The following is a 27,118-nucleotide window of genomic DNA, read 5'->3' as shown; positions in this document are numbered from 1 at the left end:
GGCTGGAGTACGGTAGCATGATCATGGCTCATGGCAGCCTCGACCTCCTGGGCTCAGATCATCCTCCCACCTCAGCCTTCTGGGTAGCTGGGACTACAGCTGTGCACCTGCATGCCTGGCTAATTTTTTTGTATATTTTGTGAAGATGGGGTTTCGCCATGTTGCCTAGGCTGGTCTCGAATTCCTGGGCTCAAGTGATTCACTCACCTTGGCCTCCCAAAGTGCTGGGATTACAGGTGTGAGCCACTGTACATGACTGGCATTGTATTTCTTGAGTTTTGGTTCTAGCACTTGCTCAAATGTTACATAACATCAATATCCTTAGTATCTAAATTAAACTGACTTTCTGAACAATCATAATTTTAAGGCGGTTACCACGATTGTTATAAAACATCAGTATTTTGATTTATTTAACTTCATAATTAGTACTGATAGCTGGTACAGCAAATCTGTCCTCTGTTCTTTTTGTGAGTGTCTTGACTATTCCTGGCCCTTCACATATCAGAATAAATTTTAGAATCAGCTTGTCCAATTCTGCAAATCGTCTGTTTTTAAAAACTACACTGATTATGCAGATAAATTTGAGGAGAACTGATATATTTATGATTTTGAGTCTTCCAAATCACATTTGGAATTGTACTGAATCTGTGTATTGATTGGGAAAGTATTGATATCTTTATGATATTTATATAGTCCTCCAATACACAAAAAGTATTTACATATGTTAATATATTAACAAATTTTATTACAATTCTTTTATTCTATACAGAATGCCTTTGTACATCTTTCTTTGGTTGAATTTATTCTCAGGTAATTTTGTATTTCAAAGGGACAACATATTCACGAACCTAGAACACTAGAAAGTGAAGAAAGGTATATAGGGAGAAGTCTTTTTCCTAGTTTTGTACCCCATCTGTTTAGTTCCCCAATAAATATTATAATTATATGTAATGTAATATAAATATTATAAAATAAAAATATAATTTCTTATATTTACAGGGTGAATTTTGTACATATGAGCAAATACAAATGTAGATTTTGTGTCATTTTATGCAACAGGTAGAAACTCACATTTTTCACTCAATAGTTACACACTATTAGGAACAGTACATGGAGCAACATAGTATTGGAAGTTCTGGCCAGGGCAATCAGGCAAGAGAAAGAAATAAAGGGTATTTAAATAGGAAGAGAGGAAGTGAAATTGTCTCTGTTTGCAGTTGACATGATTCTATATTTAGAAACCCCCCTCGTCTCAGCCCAAAAACTCCTTAAGCTGATAAGCAATTTTAGCAAAGTTTCAGAATACAAAATCAGTGTACAAAAATCACAAGCATTCCTATACATCAACAATAGACAAGCAGAGAGCCAAATCATGAATGAACTGCCATTGACAATTGCTGCAAAGAGAATACAATACTTAGGAATACAGCCAACAAGGGACAGGAAGGACCTCTTCAAGGAGAACTACAAACCATTGCTCAAGGAAATAAGAGAGAACACAAACAAATGGAAAAACATTGTATCCTCATGGATAGGAAGAATCAGTATCATGAAAATGGCCATACTGCCCAAATAAATTAATTATAGATTCAATGCTATTCCCATCAAACTACCATTGACATTCTTCACAGAATTAGAAAAAACTACTTTAAATTTCATATGGAACCAAAGAGAGCCTGTATAACCAAGACAATCCTAAGCAAAAAGAACAAAGCTGGAAGCATCACACTGCTTGACTGCAAGGCTGCAGTAACCAAAACAGCATGGTACTGGTACAAAACAGACATATAGCCCACTGGAACAGAACAGAGACCTCAGAAATAACCCACACATCTACAACCATCTGATTTTCAACAAACCTGACAAAAACAAGCTATGGGGAAAAGGTTCCCTATTTGTTAAATGGTGCTGGAAAAACTGGCCAGCCATATGCAGAGAACTAAAACTGGACCCATTTCCTTACACCTTATACAAAAATTAACTCAAGATGGTTAAAGACTTAAATGTAAAGCCCAAAACCATAAAAACCCTAGAAGACCTAGACAGTACCATTTAGGACATAGGCATGGGCAAAGACTTCATGACAAAAACACCAAAAGCAATGGCAACAAAAGCCAAAATTGACAAATGGGATCTAATTAAACTAAAGAACTTCTGCACAGCAAAAGAAACTACCATCAGAGTGAACAGGCAACCTACAGAATGGGAGACAATTTTTGCAATCTACCTATCTGACAAAGGTCTAATATCCAGAATCTACAAGGAACTTAAACAAATTTACGAGAAAACTCAAACAACCCATCAAAAAGTGGGCAAAGGATATGAGCAGACACTTCTCAAAATAAGACATTTATGCAGCCAACAAACATATGAAAAAAAGCTCATCATCACTGTTCGTTAGAGAAATGCAAATCAAAACCATAATGAGATACCATCTCACACCAGTCAGAATGGCGATTATTAAAAAGTCAAGAAACAAAAACGCTGGCGAGGCTGTGGAGAAATAAGAACACTTTTGGACTGTTGGTGGGACTGTAGATTGGTTCAACCATTGTGGAGGATGATTCCTCGGGGATCTAGAACCAGAAATACCATTTGGCCCAGCCATCCCATTTGGGGTATACACCCAAAGGAATATACATCATTCTACTATAAAGACACATGCACACGTATGTTTATTGCAGCACTATTTACAATAGCAGAGACATGGAACCAAACCAAATGCCCATCAGTGATAGACTGGATAAAGAAAATGTGGCACACATATACCATGGAATTCTATGCAGCAATAAAAAGAATGAGCTCATATCCTTTGCAGGGCCATGGATGAAGCTGGAAGCCATCATCCTCAGCAAACTAACACAGGAACAGAAAACCCAACACTGCATGTTCTCACTCATAAATGGGAGTTGAACAATGAGAACACATAGACACAGGGAGGGGAACAACACACACCAGGGCCTGCCAGGGGATGGGGAGCAAGGGGAGGGAGAGCATTAGCACAAATACCTAATGCATGTGGGGCTTAAAACCTAGATGATGGGTTGATAGGTACAGCAAACCACTCTGGCACACGTATACCTATGTAATCTGCATGTCCTGCACATGTATCCTGGAACCTAAAATTTAAAAAAAAAAATATATATATATATACACACACACACACAAATATATATATATATATATGTATAAATAACAATAAGAATGTAAACTTTATTTTTCAACATAAGCTCCATCAAGGTCAAGATACTTTGGTAAGCGATGATACTAGCCATTAAAAAAAAAAGACTCTTATATGGAGATACGTACACTGGAGCTATTTCTTAATAATTAACATAGATATATTTCTCAATCAGTACTTGTAGCTCTGTGCTTCCTCTTCTTTTCATGTAATAGAACCTTTCAATCGCAGCACTTTTGGAGGCTGGGGCAGGAGGATCCCTTGAGCCCAGGAGTTTGAGACCACCCTGGTCAACATGTGAAACCTTGTCTAAAAAACTTGTAAAAATTAGCTGTGTGTAGTGGTGTGCACCTGTAGTTCCAGCTACTTGGGAGGCTGAGGTGGGAAGATTGCTTGAGCCTAGGAGGTTGAGGCTGCAGTCAGCCATGATTGTGCCACTGCACTCCAGTCTGGGTGTCGGAGCAAGATCCTGTCAAATCAATCAATCAATCAATCAATCAATCAATCAATAAGAGAACATTCCCTGTGTGATGTACATTATGTGCCAAGTTTTGTGAAAGGTACTTTTCCTTGCAGTTCTTTGGGGATAGGGCTGGAGAATTTATTTCTACTTTACCACTATTTTGGACCCTCAAGGCCTTGACATCAAGGCTCAAACTTACAAAGTTTTGTATGCTCCCAGAGAAAATAAAACTTCAGTGCTCAGTTTATCCCATGCTTTCAATTGTCTGTTTTTTGGCTTAATTATTCTTTATTATCTTGTCAGATCTTTGATGCATTTCAGGGATGTCAAAATAAAACCAGTTGCTTTCATTAGAAGAGTAATCAGGTACCTGGTCTGCTATCTTTTTTTTTTTTTTTGAGACGGAGTCTGGCTCTGTCGCCCAGGCTGGAGTCACCGGATCTCAGCTCACTGCAAGCTCTGCCTCCCAGGTTTATGCCATTCTTCTGCCTCAGCCTCTGGAGTAGCTGGGAGTACAGGCGCCCACCACCTCGCCTGGCTAGTTTTTTGTATTTTTTAGTAGAGACGGGGTTTCACCATGTTAGTCAGGATGGTCTCGATCTCCTGACCTTGTGATCTGCCCGTCTCGGCCTCCCAAAGTGCTGGGACTACAGGCTTGAGCCACTGTGCCCGGCCACCTGGTCTGCTATCTTACCAAGAATGAGAGTCTAGTCTAATTCTTCTTTTTTTGGTCCTGTAGTTTTTCCTCCCTGCCTCCTGCTTGAGATATAATTGGTATACAATAAACACATATTTAAAGATCACAATTTGATAAATGTTTATTTATGTATACACCTATGAAATCATCACTACACACAAAAAATGAACCTATCACCTCCGAAAGTTTCCTTAGCACCCTTTTTATAACCTTCCTGTCTCCATACTCCATACATACTATATAAGATTTGCTTTCTTTATATAGACTTGTTTGCATTTTCTAGAATTTTATGCAGATAGAATCATACAGAATCATGTTCCTACTAGATCTAAAAGTAGATCTAGAGAATAATTTTTCTTGACATATACTTTTTTTTTTTTTAGGATGGAGTCTCATTCTCTTGCCCAGGCTGGAGTGCAGTGACACGATCTTGGCTCACTGCAACCCCCACCTCCTGGGTTCAAGCGATTCTCCTGTTTCAGCTTCCTGAGTAGCTTGGACTCCAAGTGTGTACCACCACACCCAGCTAATTTTTGTATTTTTAGTAGAAACGGGGTTTTGCTACATTGGCCAGGCTGGTCTCGAACTCCTGACCTCAAGTAATCTGCCTGCCTCAGTCTCCCAAAGTGTTGAGATTACAGGTGTTAGCTACCATGCCTAGCCCTTGGTATATACTTTAACTGAATACAAGCTAGGCTATTTGAATAAAGGGATGATAATGTGGCTATGAAATTTAACTACATCTCCTGATAGCAAACTGGAAAAGGAAGTTAAGTCCCTGAATCTACAAAAATAAATAACTTTTCAGGACATGAGGGCTTTGTGGGATTGTCACTTTGACTATAATAAACCTTAAAAATCTCAGGTCAGTGCTGATCTGTTGGGACTGAGCTGAAGTGATTATATATAGTATATATAATATACCAACCTAAGTCTTGTTGGCTCTCTAGTAACTCCCTAAGGCTTATGGACAGAAGGCCAGACCTTATTCTGTAGAGGATATTATAAGGCAACACCTTTTCAGTTTATGTATTTTTCTTGCTTTTGTCAAGGATACCTGTCACCCTGAGTTCAGGTATTCTTATTTTGTCTTTTTTGTTTTATCGCATAATTTCTTTCTTCTTGCCTTGCTCATAGTCACAGCCAAAGTCTCTCTCATTACCTTCTAGGCCCTTGTGGGCTGGCTCTTCAGAACCTATCCGACCTAATTCCTCAGTACCTTCCTACTCACTCCTTCCAGCTATACTGACCTCCCCATAGTTCTTTAAACCCACTATGCCATGCTTCTGCCTCACCATATTGACATTTGCTGTTCCTTCTGCTTGTAATATTTTCTTCTGAGTTGTTTGTATTTTCTCTCTGCTCAAAAATCCCTTCAGAAAACCTTTCCCTGGCTATGAGTGACCTGAGATGGAGCCAGCCTGTCTACAGTCTTTCTGCAACCTCTTACTCTGCTGTTTTTCTTTATAGCACTCGTCATTATCTTGACTTACTTATTTTGTTTACTTCTTTGAAAAAAAAAATCTTGGCCAGGCATGGTGGCTCGTGCCTGTAATCCCAGCACTTTGGGAGGCTGAGGTGGGTAGATCACATGAGGTCAGGAGTTCGAGACCAGCCTAGCCAACACGGCGAAACCCTGTCTCTACTAAAACTACAAAAAATTAGCTGGGCATGGTGGCTCAGGCTTGTAATTCCAGCTACTTGGGAGGTTGAGGCAGGAGAATCACTTGAACCTAGGAGGCAGAGGTTGCGATGAGCTGAGATCATGCCACTGCACTCCAGCCTGGGCAACAAGAGCGAAACTTCATATCAAAAACAAAATGAAACAAACAAAAAACCAGAAAATAACAAAAACAAAATGAAACAAAAAAACTCAGTCTTCCCCTGAGCACTTAATATTAAGGAAGAAAATGTATCTGCCTCTTTATGGTTTACGGCCATTATTAAGAGGAGTTTCTGGTGCACAGTAGGTGCTTTTTTCATGCATGAACTGCACCAAGGCCAGTGGGACAGGAGAGAAGTGAGGAGGGAGGCAGGGTTGGAGAGACTGGCAGGGACATGATCATGAAGGGCTCCTCGCCAGTCCGATGTCTTGGTCTTGATCCGAAGAGCAAGGGGAACTCATTAAAGAGTTTTAAGAAGAGTAATTATGTCAGCTGATTTGCATGCCAAAAAGATAATTCTGGTTTAAATGTGGAGAGTAGTGGAGACTGAAGGCAGGATTCTGAGAGCCTGGATGGGAGTAAGCAACGTAGGAGTAAAACTAGGAGAGAGAAGTGGGTATTTCAGGAAAGGGAAAGTCAGGACTGAATGTAGTTTAAGGCCCAATTTAAAGGCCTAAGAGGGATCTGTTGGATTTAACGACATGAAAGTCACTGATAACTCAACAAGAGCTTTTTATATATTTATTTATTTTCCCTGGAATGGGAGATAGAAGTCATATTGGAGTGGGTTGAGGCATTAGTGGAAGGTGAGGAAACTGAGAAAGTCAGTGTGAAGTGAGGATAGTTGTGAAAAGGGGCCAAGGGATGAGGAAGTTCTTGTTTTCAAAATGAGTGACCGTATTCAGGTGGAAACAGGAAAGATCCAGAGGGGATAAGATGTTGAAAATTTAGGAGCAGTAAGGGATAGTCCATTAGCTAATGACCCTGAGGAAGGCAGGATGGGAATGGGATCCTGAGCCCAAGTGGAGGGAGACGAATGGAGGAAACTGTCCTGTTATAACCATTGGGCAGAAGTAGCAGATGGCTTTATGTGGAGGAAAGTTTGTCTTTCCTTTCTCAGAACTTCCATTCTCTTTATGTGTGTCGGAGGAAAGTAGGTGAAGTGGTGGGAGGGTCATAGGTTTAAAATAGCCTTTTCAGGGAGGGTGGTGATAAGCGAAATAGTATGGCTGGAGATTGATGTTGAAGGTCCCCTGAGGATGCTGATCCCAAGTGAGTAATGGACTCTGTGCTCTGTGGTGCCACCTTCTCTAAGGGTCCAGTTGCCTGAGAGCAGACTTAGAGAAAACAAGCAGCTAGCTTTCTCAGAGGTTGAGGTTTCCCAAACAAGAGTAAAGGGACAACTAAAGAGACCAATAGTTCAGGTTTGGGGCAGGAGTGATTAAATGATGGGCCAGGGATTCTAAGTGGCTGGGAGTGAAGTAGGTGATCTGTTGAGGGAAAGAAGAGGGGCCAGGGGAGAGGGCACAGAGTCCACTGATGTTAAGGGTTGTGGTGGGCATTTTAAATAAGGGAAGAATAAGGGAAGGAAAGAAAGTTGTGTTTGCAAGTTAAATTTAGTGTGAAGTAGTGATTTTTGAGTTGGAGCAGCTCCTGATCATAATGTCCAGGGTATAACCATATGTGGAATTCTATAATCAAGTAAGGGTATGGTTTTAATGGGTCATGATTCTTCTCATGGGTTTAAAATACTTTTGGATGAGTAATGTACTAATTCTTTTTTAAAATTTCAACTTTATTTTAGATTCAGGGGGTACATGTGTAGGTTTGTTACATGAATAGATTGCATGATGCTGAGGTTTGGGGTGTGACTGATCCTGCCTCCCAGGTAGTGAACATGGTAGTCAATATGCAGTTTTTCAGCCGTTACTCCTATCCCACCCTCCCCACTTATAGTAGTCCCTAGTGTCTTTTGTTCCTATCTTCTATGTGTACACCATGTTTAGTTCTCACAAGTGAGAACACGTGGTATTTGATTTTCTATTCTTGCTTCAATTAGCTTAAGATAATGGCCTCCAGCTGCATCCATGTTGCTGCAGTAGTATTTCATGGTGGATATATACTACATTTTCTTTATCCAGTTCACTGTTGATGGGCACCTAAGTTGATTCCATGTTTTTGCTCTTGTGAATAGTGCTACGATGAACATATGAGTGTGTGTGTGTTTTTGGTGGAATGATGTATTTTCCTTTGGGTATATAACCAGTAATGGGATTGCTGGTTCAAATGGTAGTTCTAGTTTTAGTTCTTTGAGCTATCTCCAAACTTTTTCATAGTAGCTGAAGTAAATTAATAATGTACTAGTTCTGTCATTTGGACAATCTTGAGTATGTTCTGTAAGTAGAACCTATTTTTTTCTGCTTTAAAAATTAGTTTTTTTCATCTTACTGTGTGGTACCTGATTTATTTTCTGATTGTATTTGATAGGCTGCAGGAGTGTGCTTGAGGTTATTACACTAATTTGGTTAATCTTCTGGGAGAGAATTGTTGCTCATGTCATTAAAATCAGTTTACCTGCTCATTTGCTCATTTTATTTAGCTCCTTGTCTTACTGGGTAACATACGACCTTTTACTTGTGCTTGTGAATTATCCTAAGATATTACTCAAACTTGTGTTTTCCATGCTTTCAAGTCATTCCAGATAATGTAATACTTTTAAGATAGTTGTATCTGTATTTACAACTGTATTCTATAATTGTATATACAATCTGTATTCTATAATTATCATTAGATTGATTTATCTGTCAGATCATATTGGATCATATTGTCATTTCTCAAATTTTTAAATATAGCTTCTATTGAGGGGATCTTACCCACATCATAGATAATGCAGTGAGAAATAGAATAAATACCTTGTATATACAATGCAGTAAAAGATTCTTGATCTAGTCATTATCGTCAGGTAGTAAGTAATACTTTAAATAGATTATTAGGTTTTAGATAGTTTGTATACTTGGAGCTGTGCCATTTGCTTGAATGGGTTAATATCTTTTGTGCTGTTAGCTTCACTGCCTTTTTTTTCCCACTTCATTTTAGGAAGGAAAAAAAAAGAACCCTAGAGAGTGCTGGGCTGTTCCCTTGGCTGCATACACAGTGCTAATGAGGTGCCTTCGGGAAGGGGTAAGGCTCCTTTGTTGTCCTCTGTAGATGCTGGCAATTGTAATAACCCTTCAGGCACTGTATGAGGATTGTAGCCTGCAGCAGTGCAGGAGCTTGTCAACTAAGTATTGCTCTTGAATTTAAATAATCCCGACAACCCACCATGAGCAAGTGACCTACAGTGGAGCAAGTGTAAAAATGATCTAGCTTTCTCATTCACTTGTTTAAATGTCTTGCTTTTTAAAGGAATGATAGCTTATATAAACAATGTAAGTAGCATTCAGTAGCATATTCTTAATGACCCTCCCCCCTCCCCCCTTAAAGTTATTGATACATCAGTTTAGTAAGGTAGGTGTGTGCGGAGAATTTTCTGTGAGCCTGAGACAACCCGTGATTATCTTGTCAGATCGCCATTTTGAGGTTTAGAAACAGGGAAGCTTCTATTATCCATTGATTTTAATATTAAGTAGTATTTGTTATGTGATATGATTTTTCAGTTTATTCACATCATTTCTTAAGCAATTGTTAATGGCTGAAAGCCAGCCAGCTGGCCAACCAACCAACTCATCTATATGTAGCTCCCACGTGTAATTATGTAAAGGATTTAGTAACCAACCTAAAAGACTGGCATTTTCTGTTTGCATTAAATCACTTGACATTGTTTCACCCAAGGCAAAGCCATAGGGTGAAAACATTCCTTCAGGAATGAAAAAGATTTATCAGGATAAACATCTTTCTTTTGAGTTTATTGCTTCCTACTTTATATGGTAACAGAATCATGTTCTAAGTGTAGAAAAACTCCCCGAGGTTTTCCCCTAGTGATCCAGAAGAAAAGTTTGAACTCTTCCCAGTCTGTAGGTTTGAATGCCTAGTCATTTGTTGTTATGGGATATGATGTATAGTAACAATTGTACTTTGTCAATGATATGAAAATTAAGTCATTCTCAGCTATCATCAAAAGACATGTTTGGGTTTAGCATTGAAAGCTTCAAGGTAGGTGCACTTAGAGGCACACAGATGAAAAAATTCCTGTTCACACACAGACCTCACCTATTGTGGGAGCGAAAATAAAAACATAAAGTGGAATATGTCAAACACATAAATGCAAAAGAACAAAATATAGGAACTCAAGGAAAAGAGAAGACTTCTAGTGATCCTGTTGACAGTGTAAAAGTCATTGTGAATAGTGCTGTGATAAGCATGGGAGTACAAGAGTGCAGTTGTCTCTTTGATATACTGGTTTTCTTTCTGTAGCATATATACCCAGCAGTGGGACTGCTGGATCATATGGTAGCTCTATTTTTAGTTTTTTTTTTTGAGGAAACTCCATACTGTTTTCTATAATGGCTGTACTAATTTACATTCTCACCAACAGTGTAGAAGAGTTGTCCTTTCTTCACATCCTTGCCAGCATCTGTTGTCTTTTTGATAATCGCCATTTTAATTGGAGTGAGATGGTATCTTATTGTGGTTTTGATTTGCATTTCCCTGATGATTAGTGTTGTTGAGCCTTTGGTTATATACCTGCTAGCAATTTTTATGTCTTCTTTTGAGAAATGTCTTTTCAGATCATTTGTCTATTTTCAAATTGGGTTTTTTTTTTTTTTTTTTTTGTGAGTCTTTTTTTTTTTTTTTTTTTGCTATTGAGTTGAAGTCTTTATATATTCTGGTTATTTTTTAAAAATTTCAACTGTTATTTTAGATTTAGGGGGTACATGTGCAGGTTTGCTATATGGATATATTGCATAATGCTGCAGTTTGGGGTTATGACTAATCCCGTCACCCAGGTAGTGAGCCTAGTATCCAGTAGGTAGTTTTTCAGCCCTTATTCTCTGTCCACCCTCTCCCCTCTAGAAATCTCCAGTGTCTGTCGTTTTCTTCTTTCTGTCCACGTATACCCAATGTTAGTTCTCACTTATAAGTGAGAACACATGGTATTTGGTTTTCTGTACCTGCTTTAATCTGTTTAGGATAATGGTTCCAGCATCCATGTTGTTGCAAAGAACATGATTTTATAATTTTTTTTATGGCTGCATAGTTTTTTATGATGTGTATGTACTACATTTTCTTTATCCACATATTCTGGTTATTAATCTCTTAGCTAAGATATGGAATCAACCTAAGTGTCCATCAGTGAATGAATGGATATGGAAAATGTGGCATATATGCACCATGAAATATTATTTAGCTAAACAGTAAATTGATCGGTTCTTAATGCTGAACTCTATATAAATTGAATGGCGCCATATTCTTTTGAGACTTAATTCTTTTGCTTTTAAAGCTAGGTTAGTTTACATGCTGATTGTGTAAACTGTAGCTCATTTGGACCACTGTGTAGGGTGTTGTTGAAATATGCCTCAGTGCACGTGCATGAGTACACACACACACACACACACACACACACACACAGTTTCCTCACATCACTGAGTGAAAGTCTGTCTTCTCTCCCCTGCCCTGCAGTGTCACCTCTGTCACATCAATTGACATGTCTCTTTCTGGGCTCTATTTGGTTCTGTTGGTCTACTTATTTCTGGGCTCTGTGTGTGTATGTGTGTGCATGCATGTGTGTGTATCAATTTGTACCCCACCGTCAGGGTATGGAAGTACTCATTAACCTGTATCTTCCCAAACATTTGACATAGGCGAACTTTAAATTTTTGTCAATCTGGTGGGCGTTAAGTGGTTTATTTTTATTTTTTTTGAGACAGGATCTCACTCTGTCATCCTGGCTCCCTGCAGCCTCTGCCGCTGGGATCAAGTAATCCTCCTGCCTCAGCCTCCCAAGTAGCTGGGACTACACATACTACTATGCCTGGCTAATTTTTGTATTTGTAGAGACAAGTTTCACCATGTCGCCCAGGCTGGTGTCTAACTCATGGGCTCTAGGGATCCACCTCCCTTGGCCTCCCGGATAGTTGGGATTACAGATGCCAGCCACTGTGCCCAGCCATCGTTTCTTATAGTAGTGTTAACATGTATTTCCCTGATTACTAATGAGGATGGCCATCCTTTTCCATTTACCTCATTTTTTGGGCTTCCTGTTTTGAAAAGTGCTTGTCAAGTCTTAAACTTGTTTTTTTCCTATTGCTTTGTAGGAACTCTGTACCCTCTACAACATATTATTATAAAATGTTTCAAACTTAGAAAAGGAAGGGAAGTTGTAATAATCACCTTTGTTTCCATCACCTAGATTAAACAGTAAACATTTTGTCCTCTTTGCTTTGCTGTAATATGTATGTGTGAGTGTATGTGTATCCACGTGCGTGTGCATTTATTCATTTTCTTTACAGTGTCTATTGATAGGCAGAAGTTCTTAATTTTAATGTAGCCACTTTATATATAATATGTATATATAAGACTCTGTATGTGTGTGTATGTGTGTGTGTGTGTGTGTGTGTATGTGTGTATACACATACAATCTTTCTGTGTTGCCCAGGCTGGTCTTGAACTCCTGGGCTCAAGCAGTCCTCCTGTCTCAGCCTCCCAGGTAGCTGGAATTATAGTCATGCATGCCACCATGCTCCGTATAGCTCAGTTTATCTATTCCTTTATGATTTGTGCTTTTTGTATCTTACAAAATGCTTCCCTCCTCCAACATCATTAAGAGAGTCTATCACATTTTGTTCTGAAAGTCTTATTTTTTCTTTTCCCATTTAGAGCTTTAATCTATTTGTAATTATCTTTGGTGCGTGGTGCTATGTGTAGGTCCAGTTTGGTTTTTAAAAATAAAAATAGTCAAGTGAAGAATCCCCTAACCAGACCCAATTTAAGGTAGGAGCCCCCAGTGCCTACAACTAAGTATAAAAGATATGAACAATAACTCCCCCATCTCCCCGCTATCTCACTGATCTGAGGAGGGCATTGAGGATGTATTTGCAGCTAGGAGTGCAGGTTGCAGGAGGGAAAGCCCACAAGAAGCTAAAAGCATAAGCAGGTCCTCACTTGATTTACAGAATATTTCCTTCAAGAAGCCACAGTTGCTCTGACAGCTAATTTCTTCGCAGCAACAACTGTAGTAAAAAAAGTGAAATAGTATATTTAATTGTTAATAAAGTATTGTCAGTTCACAAATGTATTCACATAAAATATATATTTCAAGAACAATAGAATAACCACAAATATGAAAAGAATTAGGAAAAAAAGAAACAAAAAAGAAGACATAAATGCAAAACAGATGGAACAAATAGCACAAAATATGATGAAAGTTATAAATGAAACTCTGCCAACAATCACAATAAATGTAAATGGACTAAATAGTTAAGATAAGATGACTATAAAACAGAATTAGGGCAGGAGTGGTGGCTCACGCCTGTAATCCCAGCACTTTGGGAGGCCGAGGCGGGCGGATCACGATGTCAGAAGTTCAAGACCAGCCTGACCAACATGGTGAAACCCTGTCTCTGCTAAAAATACAAATATTAGCTGGGCATGGTAGTGCATGCCTGTAATCCCAGCTACTCAGGAGACTGAGGCAGGAGAATCGCTTGAACCTGGGAGGCAGAGGTTGTAGTGAGTCGAGATCACACCACTACACTCTAGCCTGGGCAACAGAATAAGACTCCATCTCAAAAAAAAAAAAAAAAAAAGACAAAACCAGAATTAGAAAATAAACAGTATGAAAAGACATCTAAAGCATAAATTTATAGAAAGACTGAAAGAGAATGAAAAAAGATACAGGTGTCATATGTACCTAACCCAAAGAAGTGTGGTTAGCTATATTATTATCAGATAAAATAGGCTTTGGGTAAAAAGCAATATGGGAGATTTTTTTAAAGTCACAATATAATGATGAAAATTATAATAAACCAAGGGAAAAGGCAATCTAAAATTTTAATGTATCTAATAACTAGCAGTCAAAATACATGAAAGCAAAATATGACAAAATTGCAACCCTAAGAGGGCAATTTAAACACATATCTCAGTATTTGATAGAACAGACAAAAAGCAATCAACATAGACAGAGAATATCTACATCTGTCTAGAAAATTAACAAGCTTGACCTAGTGTATAGAAAAAACATCTCTCTCCAAAGTGACAAAATTCACTGCCCCCCCAAGTATATATGTACTGAGCCATCAGGAAAATCTCAACAAATTCCAAAGAAGTGGAATATTCATATATCTTTCTCTCTAACCATAATCTCATTAAACTAAAAACAATAATAAAAAGATAAAGTAAAAAGCCAGAAAGGCAGATACTAAATGAGAAAGTGACAGAAAAGTTATAGATTTTGTTAAGCATACAAAGCTTGTATGGGGTAAAGCAGTCAAAGGGATATGAAAATTTACACAGAAATCCAACCAATATAAATACTTGAAAGATACTACATACAGATATTTCATCAGTTCTCACATGCCAAACCCAGCAAAGACAAACTTTGGAGCCTCCCCTGTGAGTAGACCTGCCACAGGAGGAGAGGCAGCACAAACCTCCCCTTTGCAGTGAAAATGCCACATTGTGTGTGCTTCTTACCCCATCACCTCTTTGGCAGTGGTCTACACTGCTCAGCGCTGGCTGAGAATCGCTTCCCTCATACCACTCTCAATAGTTCACTCCAAGACACACTGGGCAACTCTGTACCTGGTAAGCCACTGTGAATCCAACTAATAATGGCATTCAGAAAGTTAGAAATCTTTGAATTATCAGATTCATAGTGATATTCAAAAGAAAGAAAATGACATCATTTCTGTTCCACACACATGTTGCCCACCTTCACTGCATAAAAAGCAAGGGGAATTGTGAGTACCCACAAAGAACCTGATATTGATGGCACATACATTTCTTCATTAGGAAGAATAAATTTAGACCATAACAATTTAAAAAACCAGAAAATGTAACTGTACATTTTAGCTCTTATTAAAATCCAAGAGATTTAACTTATTTGCTCCTTGTTTAGGTAATTAGTGTCTAAAACATTTAAAAGATAACGCATATAATGGCTAACATTTCTAGTACTTTTTAAAAATTCAAGTCCAGTCTCTTTTAATTAAATATATAAATTATTTGTCACTGGCTTTCTCAAGAAGAAGAACAAAGAGCCCTAATTAAAAAGTAAAAATTAAATTTCCTCTTAAAAAATTTTACATCAAAATTATCTAATAAACTATAGTTCAGAAAATAATTTCTGAATTAAGAAAATATGAATAATGAAACCAACAGTTTATGTTCTGAATTTCAAATTTTTATTTTTATTTTTAAAATTTTGTTTTAAGTTCTAGGGTACATGTGCAGGATTGTTACATAGGTAAATGTGTGCCTTGGTGGTTTGGTACACCTATCAACCCATCACCTAAGTATTAAACCCAGCATACATTAGCTATTTTTCCTAATGCTCCTCCCCCGTCTGCCCTGACAGGCCCCAGTATGCATTGTTCCCCTTCCTGTGTCCATGTGTTCTCACTGAACCTCACATTTTTAAATACAGCATATGCCAGGTGTCAGTTCAGTACCCATAATTATACAGACTATTATGTGAGCTAAAAAATGTTGATTAGATACAAATGTATAAATTAATCTTCTCTAGACATGGAAATTCTCTAGAGGCTATTTCCAGCTTCTGTGTCGATTGTAGAGTAGACTGCTACCTGTCCCCCAAAAATGAACACCTTAAAAAAAAACAACTTTCTCAGCCTCACTATTGTACACACATATGAAAGATATAGTATTTACATTCAATGCCAAATATTTCTGAGATCAACACAGCAGTGATCCCAAGGAGAAAAGTTCTTTTTGCTAATGGGCACAAACTTGAAGGGCAAAGCAATGGAAGGGTAAGTCTTCAGACTCAGGGGTGGGGCTCAACTCAGAAACACGTGGAAGATCATTGGCACATTTTTTTTTTTTTTAAATAGCAAACACCACCAAGTGGAACCCCCAAGGTTTAGTCAATATGAAACCTCTGAGGAGTGGCACATCTTAGACTGAAATTCCCATCTTTTAATTCCCAGCTCAAGATCTCTGAAGTCCCAGCACCAGCTCTGAAATCATTATTCCATATTATCATGGATGCCTTTTCTTCTATACTGCTGTACTCTTTTTTTTTGAACAGTTGTACCTGATCTTCCTATTTTTGTGTGTGTTTCACTAAAAGTTTTTCACTCTAAATACTTCCCTCTTTCCATCTGAGCACTTACATCTGTAACGAGGACAAAAAGATCTAACATCTGTCTCACCCTTGGTTTGCGTTTTGTTTTGTTTGTTTTTGAGACAGGGTCTTGCACTGTCACCCAGGCTGGAGTGCAGTGGTGTGATCACTGTTCATTGCAGCCTCGACCTCCTGGGCTAAAGTAATTTTCCCACCTCAGCCTCTGAGTAGCTGAGACTACAGATGTGTGCCACCATTCCTGGCTAATGTTTGTATTTTTCTGTAGAGATGGGGGTTTGCCATGTTGCCCAGGCTTGTACTGAACTACTGGCTTAAGTGATCCTCCTGCCCTGGCTTCCCAAAGTGCTGGAAGGAATTACAGGTATGAGCCACCGTGCCTGGCCTCCCCATTGTTAAAACTATGGAAATCATGTTCACAAAGCAGGTTGGCCTGTTTGGAAAAGGCTGTCGTAATTTCTCGGGTAACTGTAAAATAGAAAGCTACTGAAAATTACTTTAATACATTCATTACAGTCTCAGTATAAGATTATAGCTTCCTCTCCCAAAGCGTAACTGCAACATGACACAGGATGAGGTAGCTTTGAAAATGCTACATACAATATTCTCTTGAGTAGAATCAAAATTTAGAACTCTAAAAATTGCCAGAAATAAAACTGTCCAAGTTTGTTTAACCCAATGTGTTCCAACTTATTTGACTAGAAAACCATTCATGCAACATTTATGAATATCCCATGGCAAATCTAGTTTTCTGTGAATAATGAACAAAACATTTATAATTTAAAATTGCCTTCTATGCAGAGATCTACATGTCAATAAAATGAAGAAATAAAATTTCCACACTGTTTTCTTTCCAATACAAGGATTAGAAGGAAAAGGAAAAGAGTAATAACCAGAATCAATAGCCCATGTCTGGCCAGGCGCCATGGCTCAATCACACCTGTAATCCCAGCGATTTCAGAAGCTAAGGCAGAAGGATCGCTGGGCTGAAGTGATCTTTGAATGAAACCCCATCTCTAAAAAATTAAAAATATTAGCTGGGTGTGCACCTATAGTCCTACTTACTTAGTACAATCATTTGAGCCCAGGAGTTTGAGGCTGTAGTGAGCTATGAGTGTACTACTGCATTCTGGCCTGGGTAACAGGGTGAGACTCCATCTCTAAAAATAAAATTTAAAAATAAATAAAGCCCAGGTGCGGTGGCTTATACCTATAATCCCAGCACTATGGGAGGGCTAGGTGGGAGGATCACTTGAGGCCAAGAGTTTGGGACCAGCCCGGGCAACATAGTGAGACTCCATCGCTACAAAAAAAAAATTAAAATTAGCCCAGTGTAGTGGTGCATGCCTGTAGTCGCAGCTGCTCTGGAGGTTGAGGCAGAAGGATTGGTTGAGCCCAGGAGTACGAGGCTGTGGTGAGCTATGCCCACTGTTGCCCTCCAGCCTGGGCAACAGCAAACCCTGTCTCAAATAAATAAATAAAATAAAATAAAATAATGGCCCATGCCCAGTAAGGTACATTACTAACTTTTGAATGTGAGGGGGGAAAAAAGGAAATAAGCCAATTAGCATTTCAATAGATATAAAAATGAGAACTTAGCCCAACAGTTTGAATGGACTGATGCCACAAAACTATACACTATTGAGTTAAAATTTTAGGTCAATTTTATATCTATTTATCTTACATATAACCACAACTTTATTTTTGTCTTAAATTTTTAAAAATAGAGATTGAGTCTCCTTAAGTTGCCCAGGCTTGTCTTGAACTCCTAAGCTCAAGCGATCCTCCTGCATTGGCCTCCCAAAGTGCTGAGATTACAGGTGTGAGCCACCACTCCTGGCCATTGCCACAACATTAAAGAAAGAGAGAAATAGAACAGACCACATTCTTGACTATTAGGTAATACAACTTTATTTCAACAAAGGGGAGTAAAGGCAATAAAATCCCACCCACCTGGAAAGTTTTAAACCATCTCATAAACAACCGTAGATGAAGGAAAATTTTAAAACGGGACTTGGGACTGTCTGTATAGTAACAATAATGGAAACACTGCATGTTAAAACTAATGGGCTATTGCTAACACTAGATTGAAAGGAAAGTTCATAGCCTTAAATGATTTAATAATGCACAAGTAAGAAATAAAGCAAATGAAGTTACAAAACAATAAAAAGCTGGAGTACAGAACTAGGGATAAAAAGCCATTTCTCTTTCCCAATAAATGAAGACAGGGCAGTGTCTTTCCTATACCTGACCAGCATATGATGTGTAAATATAGTTTCATAAATGTTAACTATAAAGAATTGGACCTATAGTGGAGAGCTAACTTAAGTAATAAACACATTAGCTGAATGTGATCAAGAATTCAAAGGAAATTCGGTCAGTCAGCTATCATCTTATTCCAGTGTTTTCAAAATTAAATGTGTCTGTCTCTTACTGTTAAGATTTTCATTGACTATGTTTTCTGTTGTATACTAATATCAATTAATATTCCTCAAATTTATAGATGTATTCTCAGTCAACATCCCAATAGATAAACTAAAGTTGATTTTAGAAATTACATGCAAATGAAAAAGGGCCAAAATACATTATTGAAAAAAGATTATATTGGTAGGGCAAAACATTGCATATATTGAAAATATATATTAAAAGTAAAGACTATTAATTTAGATAGTGTGGCACAGAGATAAGTAGGCCAACGGAACCAAATAGAACCTAGAAAGAGACATATCAATTGATATGACAGAGGTGACACTGCAGAGCAGGCGAGAGAAGACACGCTTTGACTCAGTGATATGCGGAAACTGATTATCTATATTTACCTTTAAAATCAAAAATAGAAGTAAACATAGCACCACACACAAATATAATCTGAGTCTACATGCCTACTTTTACAATAAAGAGCACCAAAATTAACATCTGAAATACTGACATTGGTTGTACATTGGTTGTTTCACATTTGTGGATTGATCTTTCCTCTAAGGGCTTCAGAGTACCTGGAATTTTTTTTTTTTGACTTATTTTATTGTTTTAGTATTCATTGAACCAAGAATATAGGATTTTCACTTCTTGCAGTATAGTGGGCAAGATACCTGGACAACCCTATCCCTCTGAAAGCAACTAAAAATACTGGATATAAAATTTAAAAAAAAAAACCTTAAAAATATCTATAAAGTAGCACCAAATTCTTTTTTTTTTTTTTTGGAGACAGAGTCTTGCTCTGTCGCTCAGGCTGGAATGCAGTGGCATGATCTTGGCTCACTGCAACCTCCACCTCCTGGGTTCAAGCGATTCTCCTGCCTCAGCATCTTGAGTAGCTGAGATTATAGGCAAGCACCACCACGCCTGGCTAATTTTTGTATTTTTTTGTAGAGACGGGGTTTCACCATGTTGGTCAGGCTGCTCTCAAACTCCTGACCTCGTGATCTGCCTGCCTTAGCCTCCCAAAGTACTGAGTTCACAGGCGTGAGCTACCGCACCTGGTCCGTAGCACCAAGTTCTTAAGCCAGCAACTGTGTAGACAAGAACCCTGAGAGGTACCCAGAACACTTAAACTGGTATTTGCCCTGACGGCATTTGTCCAACAAGGTAAACAAGAAAAATGAGAGGCAAGGCTAAGGGCCTGCCTAAGTAGACCAAAATTATATTGGCATAAAACTTTTTTGTTAAGATTGCCTACAGTATATTAAATCTATTTAAGACCATTAAAAACATAGTACAGCTCTTCATTAATAAGCCTAGTTATTTAAAAAATAATCTTAGCTTTTATTTTAATGATGTGAAGAAATAGGTCTTTGATTTAAGCAATAGGCATTAGCTTAGTTATCCTTCCCAATGAGTGAGTTAAGCAGAAAGTACCACTAGTCTTATTTGCTTGTATCGTATCCCACAGGGGATTGAAGATGGACTAGGGTCACTTCTTTCAGGTAGGAGCAGGTCGAATTGGCCTGACAACCTCACTGAGTTTACAGAGCACTGGGATGGCACATGGCCCCTGTCCAACCCAGCTGCTAAAATAGTTGTGGTTTTCTAGTACTAGGAATGAGTCCTAGGAATTGACTGACAATTGTGTTGTAAAGCACATGTATTTGAGAGGCCTTCTATAAATAGCTCATTTTGTCCCTACATTCAGGAAAAAGATTTTAGAACTTCATGAGAAATAAGACAAAGAGCAAGGCATATGGGGCAAAATATCAATATTTGTATGTAGTGAGGACTAGGATAGAGGATATAGCTTATCTCTGTGGGCAAATAGGCTTCCTCATATTGAACCCCACATTAAGGAAGCTTAGCCTTCCCCAGACACAGCAGCAGTGTCCAAGTGGGGTACCTGTCCAGTTAGAGCTTACAACTGGGAGATATGCGACGACAACTCTGCGTGGGTGGGCCTGTCCCCAAGGGAGGAGGGGGAAGAGTCGAGCTGAGCGCTTAGGAATATCCAGTTTTTTCTCTTCAAATTTGTCAAATGGATGTCACATTTTATTTCCCCAAGTAGAGTGAATAAAGGAACAGAGAGAGGCTAGAAGTGTTACGTTAATTTATTCTGGCTGCATTGAAGGAAACGGGAATGGGAAGGAAGAGTTCTGTCAGATACTCATTCTGAGAAATGAAAAATGTGTTGAAGTTTGAGAAATTGAAGGATATTTAAGATTTCTTTCCTAGCAATCTGGTAGTTTGTACTATATGGCATTAATAATAATGGGAATAAAAGCTAACATTTATTGAGAATTTACTACCTTTCGTGCTCTAGATTGAGTCTTCGTGTATGCTGTCTCATTTAATTCTCAAACTGCTTGTGTTTTGTTTTCTTCATTTTGTAGATGATGAAGCTAGGGCAAAGAGATAAAAATACTCAAGGATATATAACTAGCAAAATGCAAAAACTACAGCTTGAACTTAGACATTACTCAATATCTTCTGCTCATTTTTAAATGTTTTTATATGAAAAATACATAAATTTGGATTGAAAAAGCAATACAGGCATATTGTAACAAACCGAACAATGTAAAAATATCTAAAGTTGAATTAGTGGGCTCCTTCTCCCCGCAATCTATACCTATTATAATCATCATTAACAGAGTATTATATACCTTTCTTTGCCCTTCCTTTACATGCGCATTTATCTTGTTAAACAAATATAGGATTATATAATCTGTAATGTATTTTTTATTTTAATTACAGTGTCATTTATATAAAATGCTCAGATATTTAATGTATGTGTGTTGTCATTTTTTTTTTTTTTTTTTGAGACAAGATCTGGCTGTATCGCCCAGGCTGAGTGCAGTGGCGCAATCTTGGCTCACTGCAACCTCTGCCTCCTGGGCTCAAGCCATTCTCCTGCTTCAGCCTCCCAAGTAGCTGAGGCTACAGGCGTTGCACCACCGTGCTTGGTAGAGACAAGAGATTTTGCCATGTATCCCAGGCTGGTCTCAAACTCATGAGCTCAAGCGATCCACCTGCCATGGCCTCCCAAGGTGCTGGAATTGCTGGCGTGAGCCACTGTGCCTGGATGTAAATATTTTTTCCTGGCCTGAGATACTATGAGGCTTAATGGTATCATTATGAGCAGAAATTTAAAATTTTTATGAAGCTTGATTTAATACTTTTTCTCTTATGTTTAGTTCCTTTTTGTCCTGGTTAAGAAAACTTTACCTACTGCGACATATTCTTTATGACCTCTTCTAGTAGCTTTATGGATCTAACTTTTACATTTAGGTTTGTTATTCATCTCAAATTAATCTGTGAGGATGGAGTTGCTAAGATATTTTTTATGACCCTGAACATGGTCTAACTTGGTTATGTTTCACGTGATCTTGAAAAGAATGTGTCTTCTACCTTTGTTGAGCGTAGTGTTGTATAAATGTCAAAGTCAGTTGATAGTGTTGTCCAACTCTTCTATGTACTTCCTGCCTTTTTATCACCTTTATGGGCTTATTATTATAAATCTTTTTTTTTTGAGATGGAGTCTCACTCTGTAACCCAGGCTGGAGTGCAGTGGTGCGATCTTGGCTCACTGCAACCTCTGCCTCCTGGGTCCTGGTTCAAGCAATTCTCTTGCCTCAGCCTCCTGAGTAGCTGGGATTACAGGCGCACACCACCATGCCCAGCTAATTTTGGTATTTTTAGCAGAGATGGGGTTTCACCATATTGGACAGGCTGATCTTGAACTCCTGACCTTGTGATCCATCCCCACTTTGGCCTCTCAAAGTGCTGGGATTACAAGCGTGAGCCACTGTGCCAGGCCTATACATCTTTTTTTTAACAGTGTATAACTCAAATTTATCACAGTTGACCTTCAAGTACTGATATACAAATTCTTATATATGAACCTCATGTATATTAGAACTTTGTATGAGAACCTTATTTATATGATATATATAATGATATGCAAATTCCTAAGAACCTTACCCCAGAATAATCTAGTATTCTCCTTCTAGCCTTCCTACTATTGTCATACATTTTATGTCTACATATGTTATGAAGCTCACAATACATTTCTGTTGTTTCTGCTTTAAACAACTATGTTTGACTAGGCATAGTAGCTCATGCTTGTAATCTCAGCACTCGGGGAGGCCAAGGCAGGAGGATTCCTTGAGACCAGGAGTTCAGGATCAGCCTGGGCAACACAGTGAGACCTCATTTCAGTTAAAAATTAAAAAAAATTAGCTGGGCATGGTGACACATGCCTATTGTCCCAGCTGCTTGGGAGGCTGAGGTGGGAAGATTGCTTGAGTCAGGAGATTGAGACTGCAGTGAGCTGTGATCCTGCCACTATACTTCAGTCTGGGTGACAGAGTGAGACCCTGTTTCAAAAAGAAAAACAACAGCAGCAGCTTAGGTTTAAAATAGGCTCAAAAATTAAGGAAAACAATCTATTATATTTATTCACACATTTACTTTTTTTATTCTGTGTTCTTTTGTATAGATTTAATTTTCTTCTCATCTTTTTTTTTTTCTACCTGAATAATTTCCTTTAATATTTTTGTAGTGCAGTTCTGCTGGTGATGAATTTTCTCAACTTTTGTATGTTAGAAGAGTATTCATTTTACCTTTGTTTTTGAAAGAAGTTATTTTTGTGCCTAAATTTGTAGGTTGACAGTTACCTTTTTTTTCTTTTGGTACTTAAAATATATTGCTTTATTGTCTTTTGATTTGTATTGTTTCTGATGAGAATCCCCTGCCAGCCTTATCATTGTTCCTCTCTATGGAATATGACTTTTTACTCTAGCTGCTTGTAAAGTTTTCTTTTCTTTCTCTTTTTCTTTTTGAGACAGGGTCTTGATTTGTTGCTCAGGCCGGAGTGCAGTGGTGTGATCACAGCTTACTGCAACCTCGAACTCCCATGCTCAAGTGATCCTCCCACCTCAGCCTCCCAGGTGACTGGGAATATAGGCATGTACTACCATGCCTGGCTAATTTTTAAAACTTTTTGTAGAGAAAAGGTCTTGCTATGTTGCCCATGCTGGTCTTGAACTCTTGGCCTCAAGTGATTCTCCCATCTTGGCCTCCCAAAGCACTGGGATTACAGGCATAAGACATTGCTCCTGTCCAAAAGGTTTTCTCTTTATTCCCTCCCTTTTTTTTAAGCAGTCTGATTATGATGTACCTTGGTGTCATTTTTCTTTGTTTCTTCTGCATAGGGCTCATTGAGCTTCTGAGACCTGGAATTACCAGTTCTCATGAATTTGAAAAATTCTCAGCAATATTTCAAGCATTTTTCCAACTACACATTTATGATGTCTTTTGAAGGTGTTCCACAGTTCACTGATGCTCCTTTTTTTTTTTTTTAAGTCTTACTTCTTTCTGTGTTTATTTTGGATAGATTTTTATTGCCAATAGCTAGCTATATCGTCGTGTTCACTAATCATTTAGTCTGTAGTGTCTAATCTGTTAATCCCATTCAGTGTATTTTTAATATAAGACATTGCATTATTTATCTCTAGACTTTTGATTCGGGTCATTTTTATATATTTTGTTTCTTTCCTTATGTTTTTGCTTTCCTCTTCCTTCTTGAGTATTTGGACTACATTTATTGTAGCCATTTAATACCTTTCTATTAAGTCTATTAGTCATTTCTACTGATTGAATTATGAATCATATTTTTTGGCTTCTTTGCATGCTTGGCAACGTTTAATTAGATGTTAGTCATTGTGAATTTTATATCATGGGGTGCTGAAGTTTTTAAAGTTTCTGTAAGTACTTCTGGACTTTTCCTTGGACTCATTTATATTACCTGAAAACAGCTGAATCTTTTTGCGGCTTTTTAGCACCATTAGGACCATCCAGAATGGCTTTTACTCTAGGATTAATTTGGTCACATCACTGAAGCAATACCTTTCTTAAGACTCTCCTTGATGTCCCTTATTTAGGCAATCTTTCCACGCTGGCTGATTGGTGGACAAGTTATTCCTAGGATTGGATGACTTCTGAGGATTGTTCTACCTGCTCCATATGATTTTAAAATTACCTTTCAACTTTTATGTTATAGTTATATTGTTTATTTTCCAGATTGTTTCAGCAGTGGTGTGTAGTGGTGTGATCACAGCTCATTGCAACCTTCATGTGAAATATGTTTCATAATTCTTTGTTTTATTAAAATGTATTGAGGGTTATGTTATGATAGCTTGCTAGTGAATAATCAAATGATTATTTGTAATAGTTTCATGATGACCTGAAAGAGTTATCATTCCTCCCAAGGTGCCTAACACATCCAGAGGCAGATGATGCTGTCTTGGTATCATAACATTATTTGCAATGGTTATAAAGAAATAACATGTATTTATTTCTCACACTAATTAATATTATTTTAATCTCCTTGATCTGTATCCTTTCTAGGAAGAGCGTGTTGTGAATCACATGGCAGCAAAAATTATTGAAAATGTCTGTACCACCTTTTCTGCTCAGGCCCAGGGCTTTATTACAGGAGAAATCGGACCCATTTTATGGTACCTATTCAGACACTCCACTGCCGATTCTCTTAGGATAACAGCAGTATCGGTAAGATAAAGCATCTTTTGGGGATATATCTGGGTATCTTTAAACAGCAAGTTTGAAGAAAATATTAGAATAAGAATAAATTTAAGTGAATAGGTAGGAAACTGAAATCTCAGAGTAATGTTGAGAGAAATAACTTGATTTTCTTCTAAAAGAGAATTTTGAAAACTTGGAGCTGGAAAACCTAGAGACTGTGAGAGAATTTCAGTAAAACCTTGTAGGACTATGGTATTATGGTTTCAAAAACTAATTAATAAATTTATTTATTTTGAGACAGAGTGTCCATCTGTTGTCCAGGCTGGCTTGCAGTGGTGTGATCTTGGCTCATTGCAACCTTCACCTCCTGGGTTCAAGCATTTCTACTACCTCAGCCTCCCAAGTAGCTGGGACTACAGGCATGCACCACCAGGCCTGGCTTATTTTTTTGTATTTTTGTAGAGATAGGGTCTTGTCATGTTGCCCAGGCTGGTCTTGAACCCCTGGCCTCAAGCGGTCTACCTGTCCCAGCCTCCCAAAGTGCTGGAATTACAGGGATGAGCTACTGCACCCAGCCTCTAAAACAATTTAGAGGCGATAGTAGAAAACTGTGGCAGTATATAGGGTACAGCATTTGGTTTGTTATATTTTTAGTGTTCCCTGACTTTTCCCTGTTAGCATCCCCATTCAGATTTTGTGTCAAATGAGTTTATCATGTGATTCAGATGAATTCATTTTAATGTTCAAGCATCTGTGATTTTGCTGTTTTTGTGTTTTGATTGGTTGCCTACTACTTTACTCACATGGTTATAATAACTTGGTATAAAGGATAATTATGTATAAAGATGTGTTAACATACTTGTATCAATTTAATAGTCTACTGAACAAATATAACCCTCTCTCCTATGATTTATTTAAGTACCCCTTTGAGTTAGCAGTCTCGTCTGGGCTCTCAAATGCTATGTGGCATCCTTGTTGTATTTCTCTAGTTCAGCTCGCTCTTGCACTTCTCTCTGTGGCAATTTCTTACTTTTTCTTCTTTCCTTATACCCTTAACCCTTCATTTTCATCACACATCCTCACTCATGACTTTCCCCTTGCTGCCCAGGGAAAAGTGAAGGCATCTGATGGGAACTATCCCAACTGCCTTCTGCCATATAAGTAGACTTATTTACCTGCACATCTGTCCTCTCTCAATTCTGTCCTTCCTGGTACCATTGACAAGCTGTTCCTTCTCTTGTCAGAGACAAACCTCTTCGTATTTCTCCAAATCTTCTTCTTGGTCCCTTCTTGGGAACTTCACTCAAATGGTTATTTTTGCCCTTTCCTGAATCTCAAATCTTTCCTTCTCTACTAGATCCTTCTAGTCAGCATTTCAGTGTTTTTTAATTTACCACCGCCGCCACCCCCGCAACACACACAGTCTTGGCTGCATATCCCCCCATTCCTAGCCATACCTCTTTAAAGAGTTATTGCTGCATACTGTTGCTCCTTTCTGGCCCACGTTACCCTTTTAGCCCAGTCTGGTGCTGTCCAAAAAATACCACTGAAGCTAATCTTGCTAAGGTTAATAGTAACTTTCATGTTGCTAAATCCTGTGGGTATTTATGGAAAATTTTCAGTTATGTTACCTGTATAATCTTGAAGATCAATGGATATAAATCCTGCTCCTGATTACCATTAAGAACGGATATATAACATTGATTATACACACGTCTGTTTCAGGAGCCACATGTTTTCAAAATTACAAAAACCCGCAACTAATTATGGTATTAATAATTACAGGTATGTGGCCGGGCATGGTGGCTCAAGCCTGTAATCCCAGCACTTTGGGAGGCTCAGACGGGTGGATCACGAGGTCAGAAGATCGAGACCATCCTGGCTA

General features: G+C 38.2%; 1 protein-coding gene across 1 annotated transcript in view; it reads left to right on the top strand.

Moving 5' to 3' along the window:
• ULK4 (unc-51 like kinase 4) overlaps nucleotides 1-27,118 on the top strand; it is a 728,320-nt gene that overhangs the window by 122,501 nt on the left and 578,701 nt on the right. Inside the window, exons 19-20 of the mRNA XM_011950984.1 lie at nucleotides 9,102-9,185; nucleotides 25,099-25,260. Of these exons, the coding sequence (XP_011806374.1) occupies nucleotides 9,102-9,185; nucleotides 25,099-25,260 (246 nt within the window). The remainder of the gene's footprint in view (nucleotides 1-9,101; nucleotides 9,186-25,098; nucleotides 25,261-27,118) is intronic.

This window comes from Colobus angolensis, unplaced genomic scaffold (assembly GCF_000951035.1).
Source record: "Colobus angolensis palliatus isolate OR3802 unplaced genomic scaffold, Cang.pa_1.0 Scaffold311, whole genome shotgun sequence".
Lineage (NCBI taxonomy): Eukaryota > Metazoa > Chordata > Mammalia > Primates > Cercopithecidae > Colobus > Colobus angolensis.
This window is presented reverse-complemented; position numbering and strand designations above follow the sequence as displayed.